The 27,859-nt window shown below is 44.8% G+C and overlaps 1 protein-coding gene across 1 annotated transcript in view; it reads left to right on the top strand.

The window, feature by feature from the left end:
• Positions 1 to 27,859, top strand: part of USP43 (ubiquitin specific peptidase 43) — a 929,425-nt gene that overhangs the window by 702,419 nt on the left and 199,147 nt on the right. The window contains 1 exon segment of the mRNA XM_086930623.1: positions 17,067 to 17,229. Within this exon segment, the coding sequence (XP_086786749.1) occupies positions 17,067 to 17,229 (163 nt within the window).

The following is a 27,859-nucleotide window of genomic DNA, read 5'->3' as shown; positions in this document are numbered from 1 at the left end:
TTAACACAATGGGTTGTTCATTTCACTATTCTGCTGATGGCACGCAGGTTGTTTTTCAGGTTAATAAAGCAAAGCATTCATTGTCATCTTTACCAAAGTGTCTTGCTGACAGCAGGAGCAAACAAAGCTCAACTGGTTGAAGATCAACCTAGATAGACAGAGATGCTTGTGGTTGCTAATGATCTGGGGCCTTGGTTCCCTGGCCTTCTAACCTTGGTCCACGTCCAGACCCGTAAACCTCTGTAAAAAGTACAGGGGTTAAGATTGAAACCAACCTGAAACCTAATCTGCAAATATCCTCCTGTTCTTCGATACTCCAAGTCAAACCTACCCTGTCTGTGCTCCCTTTGAACATTCACAAAATCATTGTGTTAAACACTATTGGCTCTCGTCTTGATTACAGCAACTCACTGTATTGTTCCATCTCTAAGCAACAATTACACAGATTACAGGTAATCCAAAAACAAGCTGCGCGAGAATCTGCACAAACCACTCGCTGTTTCTCCACCAAGCCCATTCTTAAACTTTACTGGTTTCCAATTCATAAAAGGGTTATTTTTAAGTCACTATGTATTGTTCATAAGCACCTTTATGGAAATGCCCCTCAACTTCAAAAAAGTTGTTTTAGAGGTCATAAGCCACCTCGGTCACTTTGTCCATCAAATGGCATCTACTACTTGTTTCCTGTTTCTCTAGATCTTTCTATGGTGGAAAGTCCTTCTCTTATTTTGCTGCTACTCAATGGAATTATTTATCTCAAGCCTTGAGATATGTTTTCACTCTCCTTTGCTTCAGTGAAAATGAGACCTGTTTCCTGGGTGGTCTCTCCTACCAGTGCTGTGGCAAAGATACCCAAGAAGGTGTCAAGCTTTGAATGCACTTACATGATTTAAACAATGAGATAGATACCAATTAATAGCCATTGGCAATATCTTGGCAACTGTCAAGAGCATATTTCTTTTTCTCACTTTTGATTTTTTATCAGAGTATGATCAATTTGTTTTACATTTGGAATGGATACCTCACACGCTATTTGTAAAACTCGAAGGCGTGCATGGGTACATGTGCATGCCCATGAGACTTGCTCCAATGGGTCGTATTCCAAAGGGGAGGCATGTGTTTATGTTTATGTTTACGGGATTTATGTAGCGCAACAAATACCCTAGGGTGTCTCGGCGCATTAGAACTTCATGGGACAAAAGCCAACAGATGGGATCATTGATCAAATAACCAAGTCTTCAGGGATCTTCGGAAGGCGATGAGTGGGACTGGTTTTGATAGATATGGGCAGAGAATTCCAGAGTTTGGGAGTTGCCACCAGAAAACGTCTGTCTCCCCAAGTTGAGGTTCTGGTGCGAGGAACTGAAAGTAGACAAATGGAGGCCGATTGCAGAGATCTTTTTGGGGCATAGATCTGGAATGCGTTCCTAAGGAAGCGAGGTCCGGACTCATGTATAGCTTTATAGGCGATACAAAGCGCTTTAAATTTGATCCGGTTCCTGACTCTTAGCCAGTGGAGGTTACGTATTGCCAGAGCGGTAGAATGTCGTTTGGGGATGCCAAGCAGGACTCTGGCTGCCGCGTTTTGAATAGACTGCGGCTTATTTAGAACTTGTTCTTGCGCATTAAGGAATAACGCATTGCCATAATCTATTTTAGAGAAGACCAGAGTGGTAATCAAAGTTTTTCCTGCTGAGGCTGGCAAGTATGGAAGCAGCTTTTTAATTTTTCTCAGCATGAAAAAGGAGGAACAGACCACTGAGTTCACATGATGTTTAAATGTCAACTTCTCGTCGAAGATGACTCCCAGGTTTCTAACCTTGGCCACCGGGACAGGTGGGGGCCCCATTTGCTTGGGCCACCAGATGGAGGACCAATCTGGTGCGAGAGTGCCAAATGTCATAACCTCGGTTTTATCCGAGTTGAGTTTCAGATAGTTCCTCGACATCCAGGAACAGATGGCTAACATCCCCTCCTGGAATCTCGAGGCAACTACTGGTCCGTCCCTACGTACCGCCAGCACCAGCTGTGTGTCGTCAGCATAGGTGGTTAAGGACAGTCCATGCGCTTTTATGACTCTCGCCAGATCCGCTACATATATGTTAAACAATGTAGGGCTTAATGATGAGCCCTGAGGCACTCCGCAGGGTAAGGTGAAAAAGGGTGAATAAAACTCCCCCAACCTAACCGCCTGCGTGCGGTTGGCTAGAAAAGAGGTGAGCAGATCTTTGGCCAAATGGTTGACCCCCAAGGCTGCGACATGGTTGATGAAGATGGAGTGATCAACCGTGTCGAAGGCGGCGGACAGATCTAAAAGTATGAGGACCGCCGCCCCACCATGGTGGAAGATGGTCCTGATTTCATCAGAGGCCTTTATAAGGGCGGTTTCTGTTCCGTGGCCCTTTCTGAAGCCAAATTGCGTGTCATCCAGGAGTTGATACGTATCAATGAATTCTGATAGCTGTTGAATCATTAGGGATTCAAAGATTTTTGCAGGAAAGGGAAGACAGGCAATGGGTCTGTAATTGGCGGACTCACCAGGTTCAAGGGATGGTTTTTTAAGGAGCGGTTTAATGGTTGCCTTTTTCCATATTTCCGGATAAATTCCTGTTTGGAAAATGGAATTACAAATGTCTGTCAAGGGGGGTGTGATAGCCTCCATGATGGAATTGGATAAAGAAGGAGGACATGGGTCTAAAGGTGACCCTGACCTGATAGATGTGGTGAGTTTGCTGATTTGTTGAGCAGAGACCGGGTGGGAAACAGAGAAGGTAGGTCTATGAGAAGGGGGATGAAGGTGAGATGGGGAAGTGTCCAGAGAATTAAGGGGGGTAAAGGTAGAGTATATATTAGTGACCTTGGTTGCGAAAAATGTGGCTACTGAATTACAGAGTTCTTGAGATGCCTCAATAGAAGGGTCTGATGGAGGATTAGCGAGGGAATTAACAACTTGGAACAGCTTTTTCGCTGAGTTCTGAGCCAGGTCGATTTGAGATGAAAAATAGTCCCTTTTGTTTTTGATGATGGCTCTTTTATATATTGCTAAGGCATTTTTATAAGTTAATCTGAGTTCGGGGCTATAGTGTTTGCGCCATTGTCTCTCGAGGTTCCTACAGTGCTGTCGATGGAGTCGAAGGTCCTCAGTAAACCATGGCGCAGATGGCGCAACACGATTAGGGAAGATGCATTTAGTCGGAACTAACTGGTTAACCGCCTCCTGAATCCATTCCTGGTACCTGCTTGAACCTAGAATTGGGTCTGGGGAGGCCTCATAAGGGGAATTTGTGAGTATAGCGGATAAGAGTGGAATATCGAGATTATTCCAACCTCTCGTGCTTTTGGGAACATGGGCTTTGGCCTGTGGAGGGTTAGGGTTGTGGGCAGAGAAGGTAAAAATAACTGCGGAGTGGTCTGACCATGCTGAAGGGAGGGTAGTGGGTGACAATGTTATAATTATTTGTAAATAAGCCATCCAGCGTATGTCCAGCTTGATGGGTAGAGCCAGAGACTAGTTGTTGCAATCCAGCTGACTGCAAATCAGTAATTAACTGAGAAGTGTCTTTATCACCTACGGCTTCTAAATGAAAATTAAAATCTCCCAGAATGGTGTAGTCCTGGGGTTCTAATGAAAATTCAATAAAATGATCTAGCGGAGAGAGAAATCGTGCACGTGGTCCAGGCGGACGGTAAAGCAAAATGCCTTTAAAAGCTTGGTTGTGATTAAGAGAGATGGAATAGGCCAAGGCCTCGCATTCTAAGCCCTGTATGGGTTCTATTTTAACAGGATAAGTAGCTTTATAAATAATGGCTAAGCCACCACCCTTACCCATAGCTCTATCCAATCTTGCCACACAATAACCGTCAGGGGTGGCAGCACAAAAGTCAGGGCCAGAGGGTGCATCCCCCCACGATTCCGTGATAAAGAGGAAATCAAGTTCCTGATCAATGATACATTCCCTAATTTATTCAAGGGTGTTGCAAATGTGACCTATTTTCAAGATAATGTTGTTTTTGGCTCTAAGTAAGAAGGACATAACAAAACAGTGAGTGGGGTATAAGAGATAGTGAATAAAATGGTTTAACAATTAAAAGAGAAACGTATTGAACAGGTGTGGAGGAGATAGGTTATCTTGGAAACCCAGAATATAAGAATGGGATTTTCCTGAAATTGTTTGGTAAAAGTAGTTGAGAATGCTCTATTGGGCCAATGCAAGGAACATGTGTGCTAATTTCTAGAGTTTTTTGGGTATTGTTCATGCTATATAGATATGTTTGACATATTTACAGTGAATGGAAGGATTTTTGAAACAAGAAGAATAAAGGGGGTATAACAACAGAAGGCCGGTTTGTAATCCTAATATAAAAAAAAGTGTTCCTATCACTAGATATGACGTGGAACTCCACAATTTCTGATCAATAGGTTAAATCGCAGTCATAAATCTATATGAAAGCAACTTGTGTCTCCAACTAATATAAATATTGATCAGGCCTAAGCTTTGTCCAGTGAAAAGCAATGCATCTACCAGACATGGAAAGGTGGCGAGCAGGCCCATTCAGATAGACACTGCCCTTATTCCTGGAAATGATCTGCTTCATTGGCATCATCTCCAAATAGACCAAAAAGCAACAAATATCTTTCTGTAGAGTGTCAGTCTTCATACTTTCTCTAGTCTTGCAACCGTTGACCCTAAACAGAAAAACAGCAGTGTTGTTGCCCCTTTGTGAAGGGTCCCTGAACTCCCGTTCCTCACAATGTGGGCAGTAATATTTTTACATGCCTTGGAGAGTTGAATGTTAGCCAGTGTGTATGAAGTTATGAGCGATCGAGTAATACAGAAATTACTACATGCATCTTTCACAATTACTTCTTTGCTAGCCCTCTAGGAATCTAGACCCCTCCACCCCCGCCCGCAGAAGCCACAGGATGACCCTCCATTCAGCTAATTTCACTGTTAACACTTGGAGAAAGAGGAGTTGTTCAGTATTAGGCAAATGTCTGCTACCCAGAACCAAGAGTTGCCTGTCCATCAGTGGCATAACACAGGCCCTCGCAGCCCCTGCGGTGTGGGGGGCCCCCAAGATCCACGGGACCCCCTGAGCACAGTACTCTGGCCGACAGCTCCTGATTGATTCTAGAGGGCCCCCCCCCAATCTACCTTGCAGGGTGGGCCCCCTCAAGTTTCATTACACCAGTTCCGTCCATCCAGCTTTGCACAAGGAGGGATCATCCCTCGGCGTGAAGGCGCTCATCCTCAATAAGGAACAGAGCACCCGGACACATCTAGATGGCTGAGCCTCCGCCAAAAGAGGAAAATGTGGTATGAAATAACTGATCCCTCCATCAACGATGAAGGCAGTCTCCCTTTTTATGGTCCAAATATGTCTTGTGGAGATAAATATTATGGGACAGTCATGTCTTTCACTATGTGTTTACTGCCATTTACTCATTGATCCCATGCCCTTAATGTCCCATGTGATAAAGGTGTATTGACCCTGCACAGTCATGAGGTAATATATTAGCAGAACTAACAAGCATTTGCAATGCAATAGGTCTCGCATTAAGAAAGTTTGAGCTATTGGTCTTGTAAATGACAATTTTTTTATTTATGTGTTGATTTTGAAAATAGCTAAATTAATAGCTTTGTCATTTAAAATGCAGATAGTTATAACTTTCGCAAATGTGACACCTGTAACCTGGGGTTGCGCCGAGTGATGCTGTGGTGGTGCTGTGGTTCTGATGAGTGATGCTGTGGTGTTGCTGTGGTGTTGCTGTGGTGGTGCTGAGTGGTGGTGCTGAGTGGTGGTGCTGAGTGGTGGTGCTGAGTGGTGGTGCTGAGTGGTGGTGCTGAGTGATAATGTGGTGGTGCTGAATGGTGCTGTGGTGGTGCTGAGTGATAATGTGGTGGTGCTGAATGGTGCTGTGGTGGTGCTGAGTGATAATGTGGTGGTGCTGAATGGTGCTGTGGTGGTGCTGAGTGATAATGTGGTGGTGCTGAATGGTGCTGTGGTGGTGCTGAGTGATAATGTGATGGTGCTGTGGTGGTGCTGAGTGATAATGTGATGGTGCTGTGGTGGTGCTGAGTGATAATGTGGTGGTGCTGAGTGATAATGTGGTGGTGCTGAATGGTGCTGTGGTGGTGCTGAGTGATGATGTGGTGATGCAGAGGGCAGAAATGCACAAAAACTAGTCTAACAGGGGGCAGAAGGGCACAAAAAACGAGTCTAACAGGGGGCATAAAGGCACAAAAAGCCAATAGTCCTGACTTGTTGTAGGTATGTTACTTGCTGTATTATATATCTGGATGCAATGACAGAAACAACAAAATACAACAAGTCGGGCAGCACACTATGCTGAGCACAGATTTTTAATGTAAGTGTTTTAAAGCCATGCCCCTAATTACACTGGCCACACCCCTTTGAGAGACCCCCAAGTTTTTTCATCCCACGTAAAGCCCTGGTGCCATCTGATCTCACACAAGAATTCCGGGCCATCTGATCTCACACAAGAATTCCGGGCTGTCTTGTTTAATCTGTTGCTTTTGGCATGCAGGACAGTATGCGGAGCCTGTGCCTCTGCAGCCCAAGGGGTGAGGTGTCACCTTGCTTCTGGGCCGAAAGGCTTTGGGGGCTAGAAAGATCCCCTGCCTCCTGCAGAGAGGGAGTGGGCAGTAAAACTTCCAGCGGCCCTGGTGCTGGCTGAGCTGTCCAGTCGCGTCACCAAGCATGAAAGCTTTTGGAAATTGCTGCCCGGAGACAGGCTCAGTGGATGTAGGGAAGGAGGCAAGCTGAGCGTGTAGGGGGCATGAGAGGTCCTCCGTGTGTGAGGACCAGGATGAGGGCTTGGAGTATAGAAAGGGGCAGAATACAGCCTCGGACTGTGTAAGGGAGACGGCTTCAATCAAATGGGACAGGAAACAAACTGATTGCGCTGGGCAATAATTTCTTTACAATATGTAAATACAGAAATTAACTTTACGTGAACCCATGCTCTCTCTTGTAAGAGATCTACACGTGACTGACAAATAGTGCTCACCCACCCAATAAAGCCAAAGGCAAGACATTGATAGCCTCGTAACACCGTTTTGTTTCCCGAGAAAATTGTACAGAGACACAGACCAATCACAGAGCCCCCATCCCCCTTTCGCCGTTTTTCCCTCTCTGCCTGGGGGGCATTTCTGACTCTGTCTGTCTCCAGAAACCCATTGGGGGCGAGAGGTGTTAACTGTATCCCCCTGTATGGATTTGGGCCCCCCGCCCTCCGACATACACCCCTTTCCCAGTGAGACTTATGCCCACAATAGACATGTCGGGGCATGCGCATGTTTACACCATCTCTCCCGCCTGTGGGGTGCTTGCCTGGGGTGACACGGAGGGCGGAGGGAACACGCCCCCTCACAGAGAGCCTCACATGCCACAGCCCCCATCTCTGACCCTTATTCCATGAGATTACGACAAACATTACCTGTGGCAAGCAAAAATGCATGCAGTACCCCATATACCTATAAAAACGTTTCATTACATATTCAAAACTGCCCTGTTTGCTAATATGGGCCACTTTCACTTACTATGTGATTCACTAATAGGGGATGCTGTTATTTTGGTGCACGGGATATTTCCTGTCCCAAGGGCGGCAGCGAGTTTCTCTGACCTGCACAGACATGAGATCGCTCTGCTAGTGAGCCATTCACATCTGACGTGTGCAGCAAGAGCGCCCAGGGTGTCCAGCGGGCTTGGCTGTACATGCGAGGTGGGCATAAAGTTTTCAGGGCAGAGAAAACAAGCGAGAGGAAAAGAAATGCAGACAATGTCACAATGGGACAGTTGAGATACGCAGATGGCGTGGAAATGAAAAAATTTTTACAAGGAGAGTTTTATTTGAACGGGCGTCAGAAGCACACAAAAAAGACGCTGCGAGGCAAAGAGAAAGGTCCGCGGGCAGATAAGAGAAAAGAAGAAACTGGTAAACAAGCTTTCTGACTGGTCTGTGTAGATGTGCTTGCGTATTTCTGTGCTAATGTGGAACGTTTTGTTACTTCTCTGAACGGGCATGTACGTCTGGCCGTCTCCATGTATATGTATTGTGTATCTTTCGGAAACAGAGTCTGTCTGTGGAGTTGTTGATGCTTTTTGCACCTCGGTTTTTACCGTGGTGTGCTGTGCCTACCTTGATTTCTTATTTCGGAATTGTGTGCATCAGTTTACTCTTTTCTTGGCGATGCAGCTTGTGCGTCCTTTTTTGTGTGCTGGTTCTTTAGTACAGTGCTCTGACACCTTCGGGTAAAGTCCGCGTTTTATAAAAATGCATTAAATAAATAAATAAATAAATTTTATATTCCTGAGGTCCAGTAAGTGTGTCAGAGTGAGTGCGCTGGTGCCGGGGATCTGCTCGCTTCAGAAAGCTGACCTCTCTTCAAGGCAAAGGGAGTCTGAGGAGGCGGGAGCCTTGTAATTAGGTTATAAATCTGAGCAGAGCATCGAAGTTTCTGAGCATTACACATTAATGGAAAAGTGACGGGAAGAGAAGGCGTGAGGTGGCCGTGGCTGAGAGAGGGTGCGAGAAGGCAAGGTGGCCAGGAAGGGAGGGCAGGATAGAGCGAGGTTTGGAAGGGAGGACAGTGATGGGGCGAGGGGGGGCAAAAATTATGAGGGCACAGGAGGTGGGGGGGGCTGGATCGAGTAGGTGCTGGAGGTTATCTTACATGGAATTCTTTCAACATGGCGACGGGGAAAAGGATATGCGACAAAAAAAACAAGTTATCTAACCTATGACGTTCCCGTCCAGTAAGTGTGTCACAGTGAGTGCGCTGGTGCCGGGGATCTGCTCACTTCAGTAAGCTGACCTCTCTTCAAGGCAAAGGGAGTCTGAGGAGGCGGGAGCCTTGTAAAGCAGGCCTTCCGCGGCACCACAGGGGCAGAAAAAAAAAACGCGGCCGCATGGCAGTGTGTTTGTGCAGCGCTGGCAGGCCTCTCTCCATAAACAGATGGCCTGAGAAGCGTCTGTGAAGCAGGGGGCGGGGAGCCGAACCCTTTAATGTAGCTCACGGCCTGGCGGCTGTGAAAACAAGCAATTAGGGGGAGGAGAAGGGAAGCCAGCGCACACTGCGCATGCTGGGGAAGCCTGTGGGAGGGAGGCTGATGGCTGGCTTTGAGGTGGGGAAAATGCGCGTGATTGTGGTCACGTGATTTCACGTGAACTGTTGGAAATCCGCACTCGCAATCCGTCTGGTTTAACTTTCTGGTTTCACCCCAATAGGTCTCTCTGCGAGACCTAAAAAGTGTACCTTTGCATCTAAGGAGACTGTAGGGGACGGAGTGCCATATGTAAGTGGTAACTGGGGATCTGGTGCTAATCCATACAGCGGGTGTACATGTTATTATAAGATTGCCTTACGCATGAACAACAACAGGCCAGAGATCACTCTTTTATCCTACCAAACTTTGCAGCATCAAGAACATGTGTGCTGGTGTATTTGTGGCATTAGCTAGGGGTCTTCCTGTTCTAATAGGTCCAGAAGGAGGGGTCGGCTTGCAGGAGGGAGGCCCCTATAAGATGGCTCATTTCAGTTGCAGCGGGGATGCTGTACCACTCTGTTACAAATCCCAGGGTCTGTGTTAGGTCTGTGCGGGTCTGTGTTCTGAAGATTCGTCCTTTCCCTATGTTTGGGGCAATCCAGGTAATAAGGGGCAGTAGGAGCCGAGCCAAGCAGAGCCCACTCAATAGCGGTGGACTAGGGCCTCCGGTTTCTAATGAAGGCCCACCCATCATGAGGCAGGCAGCGGCTTTTGGCCACTCCAGCCAGAGATACGGGCCTCTCACAGCCCCCTGTCCGCGACAGGCCCTCACGGCTCCCAATATCTGGCAGGCGCACCCCTCCTGAGGTGGGTGAATTGAACAGAGGGAGGCATGAGTTCGGGAAAAGCCACAGCCAATTTGCCATTGAACCCAACCCACCTCCCCTCTCCTAAAGTTCCGTCGCCTTTATTGAAAATGAGTATCACTCCCTGGAGCACTGGTTTCGGTCTAAGTATCACACCCAGGAACACAGCCCTATTCCTTGGATATGAGTATTCCATGCAGGAGAATGGTCTCACCCACTTTGGATTATTGTCCGTAGCGCAGTCTTGTTTTCTGTGTATGGGTCTCAGGTCCTGGACAGGGGTCTCACTCTTTTTGATAGAGGTATGGCGCCCTGGAGCACAGTCACGTTTACTTAGTAAGAGCGTCACATCCAGGAGTGCAGTCTCACTCGTTCTGTTTTACCTGTCAGCCACTGGAGAACAGTCTCGTTCATTCAGCAATATTTATGATTAAACCCTTGGAAACCATCTCACCCATCTCGCGTAAGTATCACACCCATGTGGCTCTTTCTCACAGTGTGATCCTCACACTCTAAAGCAGTGTGACTCGTTGCATGCAAATCATGCACTGTGGAGCAGGGACTCGCTCATCGGGTGTCCCATACACTCTAGGACAGTATCTTGAACATTAACTTTAGTGGATACTACCCCGAAGAACAAACATTTTCTGCTCTCAGCTGAACTTGTCGCCTCGGAGCCCCGGATCGCACTCCTGCTGCCGGCTGCGGTGCGTCTCTGCTACCGCCATCCTCTGGGCCTGTCCTGCATCCCACAGCAGCCGGGCGCGAGACGGTGCCAGGGCGCGAGGCGGTGCCGCGCCGAGCCCCGAGCGCGAGGACAAGTGCTCTTAATTGAGATAAATGGCCGCAGTGCATTGTGAGCGATTTTTGTGCTAAAGTGTGTGTTTTTTTCCAACAGAAGAATATTGACTTTCCCCGGCCTTAATTCTTCATTAAATGTCAGAGGCCTGTTCACTTGATTGCTTCAGAAATCCCCTCTGTTTAGTGATCTAGCGGCGCCGGCGGAGGGCCTTGAAGGGAACAGCTGTAACGAACCTTATTACCAAGGCCAGGGTAATGCTGCTTGTCCGTTGTTTGCCAGGCCTTCCTTCTGAGACGAGCGGGGATGCTCTTTGGGTTCAGCAGGGACCCTGGTCATATGGACCGCTCCATAGGTGCCGCGCGGGAGGCCTGGACTCCGCCGGTGCCCCGTGGTCCATGCAAAATACCTGGGAATGAACTACCAGAACCTGGATAGCGCAGGCATTTATTTCCTATAGGGGCGACCAGCCGGCGTAGTTTGAGCAATATGCAACGATGTCACCTCCTCGTCTGTTACAACCGTATCACAGTCATTTCGAGGTAAAAACTTGACAACACAAATTATATATACATCTAAATATATGATTTGAAGTGTATATAATATAAATCACACAAATGGACCCCAAGAAACAAACAAGATATTTACCCAAATGAAAATTTGAAAAGAATATTTAAAAAGTTATCTTACCTATTGCTCATCACATGCACATTTTTTTTACATATTAGCTGTAATTGACCTTATAAATGACTCATCATAACAGTTTATAGCAGAGGACATGTTTTTCTTCGAGTAAAACTCGTTTTCTGGGTTGATTATTGTAATGCTTAGCTGTTAAGGGTCTATAAGGTGAGAGGTCGCATGCTGCCTTAGGGGTGTTTGCCCTCTGCCAGTCCCCTTTAGATATACTAATTACTCGATGTCACACCCTGCCTTTCTTAAAGTGCCCTCCTGGCAGTAGAGGAACCTTGGATGGGTCCAGCCAACATGCAGTATGACAGATCTGGCCTAGCAATTGGGCTCCTAACAGAAATTATTTGTGAGACCCAATCACTGCAGTCTCTTATAACCTGGCACACATGTTTACAGCAGCTTCTAAGTACTTTTGATATACCAGGTGAATATACAGGCCAGAACTGGCATTAAAACTTACAACCTTTGAGTCAATGCAGACGTTTCTTACCCCACAGCCATGACAGCACCTGTAAGGATGAATGACCAGTGTCGTGGGTCACATCTGCCCTACCTTGCTGTTTGCTTTTCCAATGAATATGTCCCAGTTTGATTTCTAACCAGGTGGTCTCAGAACTTCAAAGACCATCAAGAGACCAACTCATGTGAGTACTTGCCAGTGCACCCAAAAGCCACTTCTAGCTAGGATAGAGGGCACCAGGAGGTATCTCCTTCTCATGATTTTGGGGAGATTACTAGTATGAAGGGTTTGCAGTGTGGGTTTGTCTGGGGTGCTTGTCTGTGAATCGTAGGCATCATCCCACGAAAGAAAGACATTAAGCTGAACCTAAGACCAGCCTACCCGCCACTGAGAGAGAGCGAACCTGCCCCAAGGACCAAAACAACAATCTGTAGTTAGTGATGTTAACTTTCAATTGTCCGTGCAAAGCAAGCTCCTGCCACTAGTGCTAACCATTCATCACGTGGAACTGACTAGATGCCTGGTAAAGGCGTGTCTACTATTATCCTGTAGTCTGTAATGGGTAACAAAAAAAGCTAATGGACAGGTTAAGACTACAAAATCTTGCAGTGGAATGATGCTTTAGCCTTCGAAAACATGTCTATTGAAATCTGTCCTTGAGTGCCCCCACTGGCTCCCAGTGGAAACCAGAATTCAAATCAAAATAATTTGTATCAAGGCTGGACTACGCAAATGTCCTATACTTAGGCCTACCGGAATATCTACTAGGTCGCCTGCAGATGATCCAGAATTCGGAGTCCAGAGCTGCTATTATGGTTGGCCCCAGGGCACATATGACCCCCCACTTAAGATCTCTGCATTGGCTTCCGGTACGTAAGAGGATCCAGTTTAAAGTTCTTGTCTTGGCCTTAAAGGCCCTACATGACTCAGGGGCACCTTATATCAGGAAAAGGATTCTGCACTACGCCCCTCTACTTAGTACCTGCCGACCATCCCTAAGTTTTCCCGCTCCCACATGGGTGGCGGCTCTTTTTAAATGTTGGCATCCAGAGTATGGAACAGTATGCCACCTTTTCTTAGACAGACACCAGACCTCCTTATCTTTAGGAGGAAACTATCAACCTGGCTATTCCAACAGTATTACAAGTCAGTTGCTTTGAGCAAACTCTGCCTGTTTCGCTGTCTTTCAGCTCTGTGGAGTAGCCACACGCTTTACAAGTACCCAGTTACATTACATTTGCACCATCCTCAAGGCATACTGGATCAAAGGACCTTGTTACATTTAAAGCCTATACCCACATTATGGGTCAGCTACGAAACCACGATTAGCAAATCTACACGTTTGATCCATAAAAGTGCGGATGCAGGTCAGGCAGATCAAAGGGGGGCCAGGACACTAAGTTCTTGAGTGCTGTGGACTACAGTCTGAGAGGTGAGTCCTTGATGACTGAACCTGTTAAACAGAAAGTAATCTTCTCTGGGCCAATAACAAGAGCATCATAAGAGTAATAGCACACAGTTATGCTTCAGACCCTATTCAGTTATACTTAGCCTCATACCCTGGATGGGCAGCTGATTGAACACCTTCTGGTCAACTCTCTTGCTCTGTAGTAGCAGCTAGTCTACAAGTCTGACGCATTACAAAACGTGTAAGTTAATAATCCTGTGAGTGAGCAGCCCGAGTACTGACTCCTCTTGGCAGGAACACTCCCGCACCACCACAGATTCTGCATCCTCATTACCCCTAGAACTGGGTCTGGCTATTTACCACAGCGAGTATCCACATTGTGAACTAATTAGCCCTTGAGCTACCAGTGCTGCCTGGCATCAAAGATGGGAAGCAGATGTGGGCCCTTGGTATACTTGAGAGTTATCGACCAATGCTTCGTTTCCCAGCCGAACTCAATCATGACTGCAAGGGGCTAAGGTCCTGGATGCCTTGAAAATGTAGAAAACTGGAATGCAAAGCTTTCGAAGATCCGAGACACTGCTTGTGTCCCTACATTTCACTGTAGGATGCCACGGTCGTGGGACACACCTGAACACAAAAAAATCCTTTGGCGATCAGTAGCAATGAAGAAATTGCAATGAGAGATAGATCCCCTATCCTACTGTATGAGGTAGCGGAGTCATGTGATGCCACCTTCCCACCAGAAAACCTCAGTCACAATCACTATAGCTCACAGAAACCAGATTCCCTCATTGCTCGTCCTTCAAAGGATCGTTGTTGCAACTATTTCTACATTGATGGTGCGATGGTTCCACATCTTCTTATAGTGACAGTACCTTTGTATCCACGCCCTGCAACATGAGAAGTAGCACTCACTTCTTTGAAGATACTAAGATCAAATCTTTGCAATGACTACCCATAGGTTAACGTTGCCCTCGTTAAAAAGTGGTTGGATACTGATAATAATACACAGAAGACGAATACAAACAAGAGTGTTTAAATGCCACTCTTTTTTTCAATCTCCTAACACTATGAATTACAGCGGTTAATGTTACTCAAATCAGCAATACTACAGAAGTAAATATTCCTGGACTGCATGCGCTTCTCTTGCGAACACGATTTCACATTTTTAGAATAAATGTTAGTATGCAAAACATTTTTTGAAACTGTGCTCATCTACAAACAAATATTAATTGTGCAGCTACAATATCTATCACTTCAGTATTTATTAATAACCCTTGGGCCGTGCTGTGCTGTGCCAGGTGGTCCCTTGTCCTCCTGCCATCCTTTTTGCAAGCCTTTGCTAAGGTCTGGCCCATCACTTGTCAATAAGTGAGTGGAGCATGAGTGAGTCTGGATACGGGGCGTGCGTTATTCTGGGTGCCTTTATAAGTATATTTGTGTGTAAAGGCAGCTGTGTGTGTGCACGTTTGTGTGTAATGCATGTGTAACTATCCAGGTGAAGGCAATGTTGATTGCCTTTTCCATAAGGGCATTGGCCAATCTCAGGGTTTTTTTGTGGGCACATCTTGTGGATTAACTACAAGGAGGGCAGAGGACATGGACACTGACTGGCATATGGAATGAAACAGTTGTACACCTGGAACATTAGCTGGCATGTTGGAAAAGTAGGTATCAGCAGCAATAAATGTGAAAGTAGGAACATATTGCCATTGACTGACGTGTGGACAAATGGAAGCACATCATGGCATTGCCTGTCAAATGTGGGATATGCTGGGCACAGGATGGCATTTACTTTATTTATTTATTTTTTAAAACAAACTTTATTGCATTTTCCAGAAAGATACAGATTGTGTTCCACCAATGCATAGGTTCACTTCGTTACAAATCTGAGTTTAGTACAAGCAATAGTCTTTACACAGGTGAAATGCATAGATAGGTTTTACAATGCAATTACTAATTCAGTATTGAACATGTAATTCCGTACCCACCCACCTTAAACTAGACATCGCCACTTAGAGCTACAATGTTTAACATGTTAATTCGTCTGTCAATTTGGAAGCCAGTTTTCCAGTCAATGTAGTGTATAGACTAGCCTAACAGGCTAGCATAGCTTAGTGCACATTATAGAATAGGCTGGTATGGAGAGCACCAGCGGTCAAAATAGAATTCATTGGCATATGAGTGGGAACCTGGAAACATGGGTACCTACGCTGGCATACGACAGAAAATACATGTCTGCAAAGGGGCATCGATTGAGATACAACGGGGGACTACCAGGGCACAAGAGAGGAATGACTGGTATTGGTTGATTAACTGAAGACATGACAACATATGATAGGTCGACCTTGCAACAATGACTGGCTTATTGACTAACATAAAAGAATGCTATTCATGGGCAAAACGAGAACACTTGTATACCATATCAATGTGATATGTGTGAGAAAAATATATGTTTTTTCAGTGAAAGACAAGCTGAAATAAAGGGATGAAAGTTCATTAATTTATTCATAAACTGTTTGGGGCAAAATTAGTGTATTTTTCGAACACAACATACAGATGTTTGAACCCAAAATGATTTCACGTACTAAACGTAACACACTGATATTTTGCGGCAAATTTACTAATCATTTCAAATTTATATTCAAATAATAATTCATGCTGCTTTTAGAGCTCCTATTATTGAGAATATGGTAAAATTATTTGAGCTAAGAAGATACTAACAGGCAACGGTGATGGTTATATGACTCAGGTGAATTCATTTTATTATCTGTATAGATAGCTTTTTACCATCTTATTAATACTGCACATACTTGCTCCCTGGGGTCTAATCCTCTCTGTTTAGTTCTGCTATTAAACTTGTAAAATCTGTGTCCTCTGAGAAACTATGCTAAGACCTGAAATAATGATATCTATGTAGCTTTTTAGGTTCCACACTTCCCCCTTCCAAATATATTCCCTGCATACTATACTGGTAAAGGGAAGGAGGATGAAATGTGAAAAGCAAAACTGGAAGAAAGATATCTATGTATATTGATATTTGATGGGGACTGTGTAAAATTGCTTATTTGCACTTTCTGACAAACCTAGGGGCTCTTCCGGCAAGGTTTGTGGAAATTGTACATAAAAATGCAGGAGCACGCCTCATTTTATAAAAATGTTTAGGTCTTGAGTAAGCCAAGATCTTTAAATTTTTATTAACATGATGTATTTAATGTACTTACTTAAATGGGGTTTCAGACAGCCCTCTTCATCCCTTGGTTTGTTTTTGTGTCAATCACATTTTGATTCTGCCCACTACAGCATACAGCATGTAGCAGTGGGTCAGTCCATTCAGCCTCTTGTCCGCTTCACTGTGAGTGAGGGTATTCTGCTCTTTCACAAAGAGCACGTCCACACAGAGTTGTTCTCTTAATTTCCAGACTTCATGGCAAAGTGTGATTTTTGAGGTCAAATATTTAGTGTTTGCTTTTAACCAATTTTCTTCAAATATATTTTTGAGGGTCTGGCAGCTCCACCAACAATAAGGTTTTACAAAAAAGCATGACAAAACTTGTATTGAGAAAGCAGAAACGCTGGCAGCCAGCATCAGACCTCCTGGCTTTGGAAGCGCTTGTTTTTGTTTGTGAGAGTGGGCGAAGAGCATGCTCCGTGCCTCAACCTTGGGCTGTTGAGTTTGCCCACTTCACTGCTTCTGTAAAGTATGAGAATGGTATTCACACATCACGTGTTTACAAACTATGCAGCCATTATTATATACCAGCCAACAGTGATATTGGGGATTGACCATTTTTACTCTTTCTATTGTGTTTTGCCCCATTATAGGAATTCCCCAAAGTCTGCCATCATCGCCTGTCCCTCCGGATGTCGAAGGTCAAAGGTTACCTGCTCATGGCATGTCATTGTCGGAGTACCTGCACCACAGCAGCAGTGGTAGAGTCCTCCTCCTGATCTGCAACATGGACGGTGCTGGGAAACAAGCGACCAGGTAGACAAGTTCAGCTTTGTGCTTTAGCAATGGGGTAGTGTGGGTGGAGTGGGAGAAGGGACACAGGCCATGCTCCTGCATGAAGTAGTACTGAATTGTTAGTTCACTTTGGGATATTTCCACGACAGAGTCGCGCTTGAGCCTGTGGCAGTAACTTCAGGGGCAGAAGATGGGTAACAGGGGTGTTATGCCCCAAGAGACCGGCTTCCCATGAGGGACTCTTGCAGAGATGGGTAAAGAGAAGACAAAACCAGTGATCAGGGTGGGATTTGCGGACCATATCGAAGTTACCATGGGAGTACTACTATTAGACTATGTAATTTAACTTGTGTTTGGGTATTTAGTGCCAGAATAATCTCTGAGCCTGGCTGCTGTTTCTAAGCCCTTTGTTGCACATAACATGTATACCTATTACACAATTCCAGATAATTAATGGAAATAGGCGATCTAATCACACCTTTGGAGCTAGGGTGACCATATTATGGAAGATATTGCAAAGCACGAGGTTTCAGTGTTTAATGGTTGGGGCTGTAGCCAGATATCTAGTAAAAGATTGCGCCATAATTCTGCAGTATAAATCAAAAGCATCCCATCCCCTATTTGGGTACAGACATGTGATGTGGCCTAGCAGAGGTGCAAGTTTCAAGTAATGACATCTAATAAAGTGTTACATTTGTTAAAAAAAAACACAATAAAATCAGTGCCATTGCCCAAAGTTTCTCTTAGAAGCCCACCGCCGGTTGTCGACTACCTTGTGTTCCACCACCTAACATTTATTTCTCTTTACCACACTCTTACATGTTCTTTTCAGCCTTGCTTTGTACCCTTTCTTGTTTATCTTTTTCTTTTCCAGAAAGTCTGCTGATGAAAAATAATTGCAAGCCTCAAAAAATACATCCCTTGCGATTAACTTCAAACCACTGCCACAAATTAAGCAATGACATCCTTAATACTGCAATATTTATTTTTTTGCCACATTGTTAGACCTGCAAAACACACAAGATGATGGGCGGAATGTTGCACAATGGCAAAACATTCACCCCCAGTCACAGATCTGGGTTTAATCCATTGTTATTTTGCTCACCAAGCCACCCCAGTTCAGACATGGCCATATGCAAATCAGTCTTGACCCTGTGCCTCATGGGAACAGTCCAGCTCGAACTGCCAAGCCATGTCTTCCCTGGGCCGGAATCAAGCATCCTACGACCGGTTTCTGGCTGTCAGCCGTCTTCAGCCAGGATAGCTTGACTCCAGAGGCTTTGTGAGCAAGGGACCCACGTCTGGGCATACCCTTCCCACATAGGGTGAACAGCAAAACACACAAGATGATGGACGGAATGTTGCACAATGGCAAAACATTGACGAGGGTCCCGTGCTCACTAAGCCACTGGAGTCAAGCTATCCTGGCTGATGAAGGCTGATAGCCAGAAACAGGTCCTAGGATGCTTGATTCCGGTCTAGGGAAGACATGGCTTGGCAGTTCGGTCTGGACTATTCCCATGAGGCACAGGGTCAAGACCAATTTGCATATGGCCATGTCTGAACTGGGGTGGCTTGGTGAGCAAAATAACGATAGATTAAACCCATATCTGTGACTGGGGGTGAATGCTTTGCCATTGAGCAACATTCCGTTCATCATCTTCTGTGTTTTGACATTGTTTGACCGGGCATTCTTGGAGTGGTACTCCCCTAACTTTTTGCCTTCATCCCTCATGTTTTGCTTACTTAATTTTTGCTGGCCTTATGACTCTTCCCACTGTACCATTGCTAACCCATGCTAAAGTGCTTGTGCTCTCTCCTTAAAACATTGTGAAATTGACTTGAACCCTACTGGCAAATTTCAAGTCCCTATTAAAGTGGTACTACATATACCGGGGCATTTAAACTCAATGCTACTAGTCGACCTTCAGTACTCCTTCTGCCACCCTCTTAAGTAGCCTTTAAACTTGTCTCCGGTCTGCCACTGAAAACTATGTGTGCAGTCATAAACTGCCATTTCGACCTGGAAAAAAAAACTTTTCCCAGGCCCAAACCTTCCCTTTTAATACATATAATTCACCCTAAGGGGAGGCTATGAACAGCTGAGAGGGCAGGGTGCAGTGTATTTTAAAAGTTGGACATGTACTTTTGAGTTTTACATGTCCTGGTAGTAAAAATCTCCTAGATTCATTTTTCACTACTCCAAGGCCTACCTCTCCCATAGGATTACATCAGAGTTACCTTATTACATTTAATAAGTGATAACTTTCATTTGGGAGCCAATAGACAGTTCGAGTTTGGTGTCTTAAAAATTGTAACTAAAAGCTCTGTTTAATGGTGAAGTCAGACGTTTAGTCACAATTCTGAAAATGCCACTTTTAGAAAGTATACACACCGCATTGATTACTGTCAATATATGATAAATCGGTTGTTTCTTTTGTTTAGCTTGAGTGCAAATTGGCTGTTCGCTTTGTCTTACTTTTAGAAAGTTGCCATTTTCTTTTCCTAATCATTTGGTGCCTGCAGCCTGATCTTGGGTCACATGAGTAGGTGTAGCTGGCGGTTGTTCTTTGTATATTGCTCCCATACAGTGAGACTGAGGGTAGGTAGGTGTTCGCAGCATAAGGCCACATATTGATTTAACGAAGGGGAGGAGCTGCCACCTACCATTTTTGCACATCACAAAGGCTCTGCCGAGCACTCTCCTGAAGGGTTTGTCACTAGTCTTTTGTGACCCCAGACAAGCTGGGGAAAGGGCAGGGAGGAAGGGAATACCTAATTCATCAGGTGGTTGAAACCTCTAGAAGCTTCTCATACTTCAAAGTAGGCACCAGGTATAAATATAGGACCGAAAATCCCAACTCTACAGTACACTTCTGGATCTGTAGTATCTGCCAGGAAGGAGGACTGCTGTGCTGCTGAAAGAACTGCCACTCTGCTGAACTGCTGCCCTGCTGTGCTGCTGCCCTCTTGTCTGGGTGAGAAGGACTTGCATTTCCAAAACCAGGTCCCTAGAATGACCACAAGGGCTAGTTGGCTGGCCTCCTGATCAGAAGCCACAGTAACAGAACAAGCTCCCAACAACATTAAACCCAGAACCTGGACTCTGCCATCTGTGAATTTTGCCCTTCTAAGTGGTACCACCCCAGCTCTGAACCCTTGGAAGTGTTTGAAGGTGCTCTGCCAGCCCATCTGTGAATTCAGCAAACCCAACGCATCTCCTTTATGTGGCAGGGTATCTCCCGCAGAACTGGGGCAGCGCCTCTACTGCTTGACGCATCACTCTCAGAATCAACACATCACCTCTGCTGCAACGACTTCCCCAATGCAAGGATTCTGCATTGCCTACAGCAGCCCATCGGAACCGCCACTGCGCAACATATCTCCATGCAAGGACATTGCTTCGCCCATAAGGAAATTGCATAACACTTTGCTACTCTCTAGAACCACTGTGACGCATCTCTTTGCCTGGACCGCGCATCGCCTTTGCTGCATGAAGCATCCTTGATGCAGAGTGCCACATCTCTTCGCAACCAGGATTAAGGTACTGTGCTCAGCAGACCTAAGTGGGTCCCTGTAGCCGGCCCGGGATCCATTTGGTCGGCCTGAAATTGTGACTTTGTCCTGGCCCTGTGTGACCTGATAGCCACAGCTGGCGCTGTGGGCTTTTGGCACTATTTTCACTTACATCTTTAAGCGTGCATATCTCCGGTTCTACTGATTGGATTTTTGTTGTTTTGGCCATAAAATATTTATGAAATTTTACTCTATTTTTCGCAATTGGATATTGTGTGTGTTTTGTTTCACTTTATTACTATTTGAAGTCCTGCATAAATACTTTACTGATTGCCTCTAAGTAAAGCCCAACTGCTCTGTGCCAAGCTACCATAGGGTCGAACGCAGGTTAATGTGAGGTACAAGGATTGTGGTTGCTGAATGAGAAGAGTTTCACCCCCCTAAACCAGTAACCCAATTTCTTACACACATCTTCAACTCCCTGAAGTTTCTAAAGGCTATTCATATTTTTTAACAAACCATTGATGAGAGGAGAGTGCTCAGGTAGGAAGGATTTTTAAACAGGTAATTTTTTTTATTAAATTCACATTTGGCACAGTATGTGAAAAGAAACTGTCTGAAATTCCACACTGCAGAATTTTGGTTAATGCCTACAACTTAATCTCCAGTTTTCGTTTTTCAAATCAAGTACATTCCTGGTTTATTATCACAGAAAAAGTGGTAGGGTATGTCTTTTTTCCAACGATCACTTAAAGAATATATTTATTGAATGTTTAACAGAATGTGGGCGAGGCTCCAAATTCACTGCAGAGGCCAAAAAATCCCTCAGCCACCTTTGGCACCGTCTTGTTGAGCCATCACGCCAACTTCTCGATGAGCAAGTACTTCAGGAATCCACTTAATTATTTCTGCTTAAGTACAGCAAATCTCTGGTGGTTTAAGGATATGTGAGCATCAGACAGAGGTGTGTCAAAATGAGTACAAGGCCAAGCCAGCATTAATTTATTTGGAAGATTTACAAGGCACTAGATGTCTTCCTTGGATCATTTTAGAGTACTTTGGCATCCATTATGAGTGTCAAGTAAAATCAATTGAGGCATTTTGTGGCTGGAATCTGTGCAAGGTGACAAAAAGAGGAGTTAAATGCCAGTCAGTGAAGCAGGATTCCAGGCCCTCAGTCTGTACCCACTTGTATGCAGAATTTGATTTTAAATGAGCCGGGACAGTTCAATTTTCAGACTTTACTGAAAACAATGTAGCTCTGGATGAACAGGCCCAAGAGGGTTTCCTTCCGCACCACCAACTGGAAGTAGAATATTTCTTAAATATGGGCGTGTATTTCGGTTTGAAGCGTCACATACATGTTCTTACGTGGGGAAAAGTGGTACATAAGCAAATTGACAATTTTCAAATAGGTTTTCTAAGCAACAAAATAGTATAAATTATTAAACATACAGTCATGTATATAATTTCAGAAAATACCAACACAGAGAAAAAGGGATATATACCAAAATTACTATATTTATAATTTTTTTGTTTAGTATTCAGTGCAAACGTTTTTTTAGAGAATTTTCTTCAAGAGATAATAAAAAAGACATAAAGATACAATCATTTATCTAAAAGATACAAAAAATCAAATCACAATACATTATTCATTTCGGTGTCAGTCGACATGTCTTATGTTATTGTAGATCTTGGGAAGGCTAGCGGTAGAGGAGAACTACGTACGTTTCGTCATCTGTGCCTTCATCAGGGAACCATCTTAGCTATGACTATTAACTGTCTAGGTAGATGGCTTATTCATTTTGGGCACAGAGGTAATGTCACATCCTTCAAATGAAGATATCTGTTCTGCTCCAAAGTTTTGGTTAGGTGTATGGTGTAAACTCGGAATTTCCAGGGTATTATCTTTAGTATGTTAACAGTAACTCTGTTACTGTGACTTTTTCTGTGGAGCCAACGGCTTTGTTCACCTTATGTTACTTAAACAAACGTTTTTAGATCCATCAGCCTGTGTTAGATGTCACAACGTGTTGTATAATTATGACCCAGCTTTCTGTTTTTAACCATTTCATATGGTCAAGTAATGGTGCTCAAAGGCTAAAAGGATATGTGGTGGGGTCCATTTAGCTGTACTTACATTGTGAACTGATAGTATGGTCTATGGCGTCACTAGCTTTGAGTGCAATTGCATCTGTCTCTATTTGGGCAATGCATTCATGTGAGAGGCTGCACCTGTCAAGAGACTGCAATTGGCTGTCCCCTCGGGACAGAAAGAGAGGATGGGTGTCTTCTTGCTTTTTATGCAACGCTTTTCTGCTTCTTTTCTATTTTTCTTGCATTAGCGTTCAGCAACAATAGACCGCCTCCCCCACTTTGAGCACAGTGGTAGCACTGAAGACTCTGATTCTTTGTGCTTAAAAGAATAACCAACCCCAAAAAGACTTACACTTCAGTGTTTTTTTGTTTGGTCCATAGCATACACTTTTGTTGTCTTTTTAGTTATATCTCAGCAACCATAGGTGCTTCAATTTTACCCCTGTATTCAGGTTTTATGGTTGTATTTTTCTACTATTATATTAAAGACACATTCATTTCCATGAAGTACCTTTGGTTGGGCATTCAGCTTTGACATGTGATAACTGTCACGCAAGCACCAACCACTTCCTATAGTACATTATCACCTGTAGCTCTCCAGAGACCAAGGCTTTTCTAGAGTTCTCCCTCCCCTCCCCTTGCTCTTGAGAGGGTATATTCTTACACCCCCCTCCCTCTACCGGGCCTAGGTTTCCTACCACAGCAGCTTCCCTGGTACTGTGCCTGGCACATAACTATGACCAGGGGCACAACTCCACCCAAACTTTGGGGGGGGGTGAACACTCCCAGACACGGCTGACCCTAGCACTAGTCGTACACGGTGCAAGTCTTTTTTGGCACCCCCTCCTCCAGTTCCTCCTTCTCCATGAATTCCCTCACTACCACTATCCAAAAAAGCATCTCCTTTCTCTAGAACACCTTTCTGACAAACATTTCATTTTTTTATAGCGCTAGTCATAGTTTACTCACACTCAATCTATCTGCATGGTACACGTTTTTTGTAGCAGGCTCATTAACCCTCTGCTCCGTGTGGGTGGCAGGAGTGCCCATGTGAGTGCACTGTGAGCGATGTAACAGTCTGAGAGTAGGGGAAGAGAAGTGAATGCACGGTGAGTGAGGTGACACAATTAATTTGGGTGCAGATGTAAGTGCAGAGTGGGACAAATTAATGCATGGTTGGTGATGGGCTTGTTTGAGTGAGATTGCAGATTGAGCAGTGAGGGAGGGCGGGGAGTGAAGTGTCACATGAGTGCAGGGTGGATAGTATGCTTGTGACTGCAGGGTGAGGTACAGGGTGAACTGCACAAGTGCATTGTGAGTGCATAGTGATCACTGTGAGTGCAGGGTGAATGGGTGAATGGTGTGACTGCATGGTGATCAGTGTGAGTGGCATGTTATTGACGGCGGCATAGGGTTTCAGATATTACTCAAACTATTGCTACTATGGCATTGATCAGGAATCGAGGGTGGAAGAAATAATGTGCTGATTCTGCAACAAACTTCCAGTCCTATGATTAGGGTTGCTAGCTCATTATTTTCATGATCCAGACGGTACAAAAATCCGCAATCACCTAAAGCTGTATTTTCAGCACTTATCTAAGCGTACTTCTAATAGCAAATATAAATAGAAAGCACTTTTAATTGTGTTCTAGGGCTGCCTGAATGATCCATGACTGATAATTAAAGGGAACAAAGACCGAAAAGTCACATTAAAAACGAATACATACTTTTTTATTTATAACCCTATTTAGTGTCAAGGTGAGGTCGTTGCAGGCTCTTTAAACAACACATGATCATTTTCCTTTTGGCAACACTACTTTATATTCCTTTTCATGACATGCATTCTCTCACTCCGCAAGTAAATGTAAAATACATATGTAAGGAATAGTCAGAGTGGGGGCCCAGGGGGTACTGGAACAAGAAAAATACTATGCCTCAATAACCAGTTTACAAAGGTATGTAATATGAAATTTGTCTTTAAAGATCTGTGTAAAACTCGGGCCCAGCTGAACTCCAGCCGCTTGAGCTACAGCATCCCATGCTGAGGCACACAATGGGGGGGGGGGGCTGAAGCCCTTTTAGCCCTGTGGGCATAGCTCACCTATGACCAGCTGAGTGCTCCCAAGAAGCCAGGTGAGTCTGCTGTACTCAGTGGTTACTCTGTCATGCGCGGTGGTTAGAAATCATACTTGGACATCAAACTTAGCATATCTCCAGCAAAGTGGACGCCCCCAACTCCCATCCCCATGTAGATACATAGTGAGACTTACCGAGGTGAAGAGTGTGATGTACTTGAAGAGGTCAAGAGTGACTGCATCTGGTTGTGCACTGCTGGCCTTGCTCGAAGCAGGGAACTGGACAGTAGTGCAAGCATAGTTTGGCTCTTGCATGTATGGGAGAAGCCTGTGGTTGAGTTTGTTGACTGTCATGGGGTAAAAAAATGTGCATGGCATGGTACGGGTGCACAGCTTGGCCCTGTGGTTCCATGATTGTGAAAGTGAAGGGGTAAGTGAGGAGACCCAGCAGACCCAGCATATTCCCAGGGGGTAGAGATGGCTGTTTCTACCCCTGTTGTACAAGGTGTGTTTATCCATGTGTGCTTGTGACCTTTGTGTGTGAGAGAAGATTGCTCTGCTGCTGTGCACGGTATGCATGTGCTGTGTTTATTACATTGTATATAACCAGAGCCACTGGAATTATGAGGCAGGGGAGGACCAAATTATGTGGCATCGCTGATTAGATTATGGTGCAAAAAAGATACATTATGCAAATTGGTGGCTGCTAGCAGGGGAAATCTGTGGGGCAGCTCAGGGGAAAAAAGAAAAACAAAACTTTCTGCAGCATCACATTTGCTGCCTCCCCAGCTCAGATGATGCTCACACAGGCTCCCAGACTCCCCTGCGCCAATGCAGACGCTACTCTCATGCGTAGGGATTGGGTAGAGCGGGCTGGTTCCACGCTCCAGCAGAGACTGGGAGCCTGTGCTCTGCTGATATCCCCAAGCAGCAGCCTGGAGATATCCAAGTGTGCATGTTGGTTTGGCTGGCTGCCCACACAGTGCCCTATGCCCATCACTTCTCATGCTGCTGATGGCCCCACCCTCAAGACTCGGCTGCGGCTCCGGAGTAAAATAAAATGATAATAAAGCAGTTTTATTAACTGCTTTATTATAAGCCACCTCTTATTATGCAGCGTAATGTGGCAAATTTTATGTAAATGTAAATGTCCAGTATTTGTAAAGTGCACAGCTACCTCTGGAGAGGTGTCCCAGTGCTGGGGGCCATCAGGAAGATTAAGCGAGCTATTGCCCACTCGCATGGTGCTGGGCTGATCTGCCGCAGGCACCAGGGATTGAACCGTGAGCCCCAGGATCTGGAGGCAGTCGCCCTGGCCGCTGCACCACACCCTAGTAGTGTTACTTGATTATTTTCTCATTTTACACGTTGACACTGAGCAAAGGTTGCATAGTACCAGTTTAACACTCAAATACAGCAATAAGCAACAGAAAGGTGACCTGTCAACTTTGAGCAGGGCCTTCAACTGCACTGCAACATGGGTCACTGGGTTTAAACCACCTTTTAATCGTGTTTCAGCTACAATTGAATCGATTTTTTTGTTCAAATCTGTTGATTATGCAATAGAAGATGGATTAAATGGTAAATAGGACAGATTCATATTAATGAGATATAACATTGGAGAATAAAAACGATGCAGTAGCAAAATTGCAAAATTTCCAGTCGGCCTCTTTATGATTTACTATACAACCTGATTTCGTGCCATGTAAGACTTCGCCGTCCTGCTCCTGACGCCGCACACGTGGGCCCAAGCCGGGGTAGAAATGTGTCACAGCCCTGAGGATGGACATTGTCCCCCCACCTCTGTGAACGGAGCGGAAATTGAATTTGTGGCCTGCAGTCTCCGAGATACGGATGCTGCCTTTGCCGTCTCTCTTAATGAATAATAGATTGCGGTTTATTTGTGTGAAGTGTATAAATAAAATACAAATGCACAGAAATCAGGCTGCCATTTTCATGAGGGTGTGAGGGATTGTAGAGGATACAAGTAGTTGCTGGGGGGAAGCACATGCAGAGCAAAGGGGAGAAGGAGTGGATGGAAAAGGCATAGAGTTTGACTGAAAGAGGTTGCAGAAATGAAGGGAAGAGCAGTGGGTGAAGTAGACTTTGCAGAAAAATAGGAAAAGGGAGGCAGAACCTGATAGAGGAAGGAGGGAAGGCACAGGAAAGAGAACCGATAGAGATGGAAATTAGAGTAGAGGGGCGTGGGAAAATGAATTGGGGGCCAGAGAGTAAGGAAAGCAAGAAAGAGAATTAAAAGGTAAGATAGATGAGTAAAGAGAGGTTGAAAGATAGGCAAACCTACAGGAATAAAATATGGTAAGTGAGAAATACAGAGAAATTAGACAGATAAACATAAGTGAAAAGAAGAGGGAATGAGAAAGACTGATGGTGGGTGGAAAGTTCAGAAACAAACCCAAGAGATAGCAGATTTTGCGAGAGATTTGTTTATAAAGGTAAAGCAGAGAGACGCACTTTGAATGAAGAGTGTTCAGAAAGTGCAAGATGATGGTTTGCAGGTTGAGAAAAGAGGGATGAACGAGATATATGAAAGAAGCAGAGAGCCAAAGAAAAAGAGGAGAGGAGAAAGATGAGGGGCTAGAGAAAGAGTGCGTGAGTGTAAGAGGGAGACAAGCACACACTGCACTTTAAATACTTCAATCTCGTCCTCTTTAGGACTCTTGCCTGCCTTCAAAAATGTGCAGCCCCCTTGACAGCTTTTCCATATGCTGGGTGTTTCTTCTTGAGTGTTTTGGGAGAGGTGGGACATGGAACCCCTCGACTGGGTGAGAAAGATAGGAAAATATCAAATTATTTTGGTTAAAATGTAATTGGTCTTAATCAGGACAACACAACATTGGCATTTTCCAGGTCCAATACCCAGATGGGCCTCGTGGTTTTTTGTGTTCTATATCTGACTCATACCCCGAATCAGGGGTCTTATTCTTGCATGTTAGTGTGCA

This window comes from Lissotriton vulgaris, chromosome 7 (genome assembly GCF_964263255.1).
Source record: "Lissotriton vulgaris chromosome 7, aLisVul1.2, whole genome shotgun sequence".
Classification (NCBI taxonomy): domain Eukaryota; kingdom Metazoa; phylum Chordata; class Amphibia; order Caudata; family Salamandridae; genus Lissotriton; species Lissotriton vulgaris.
Note: the sequence above shows the minus strand (reverse complement) of the source record. Positions and strands in the feature narration are given on the sequence as shown.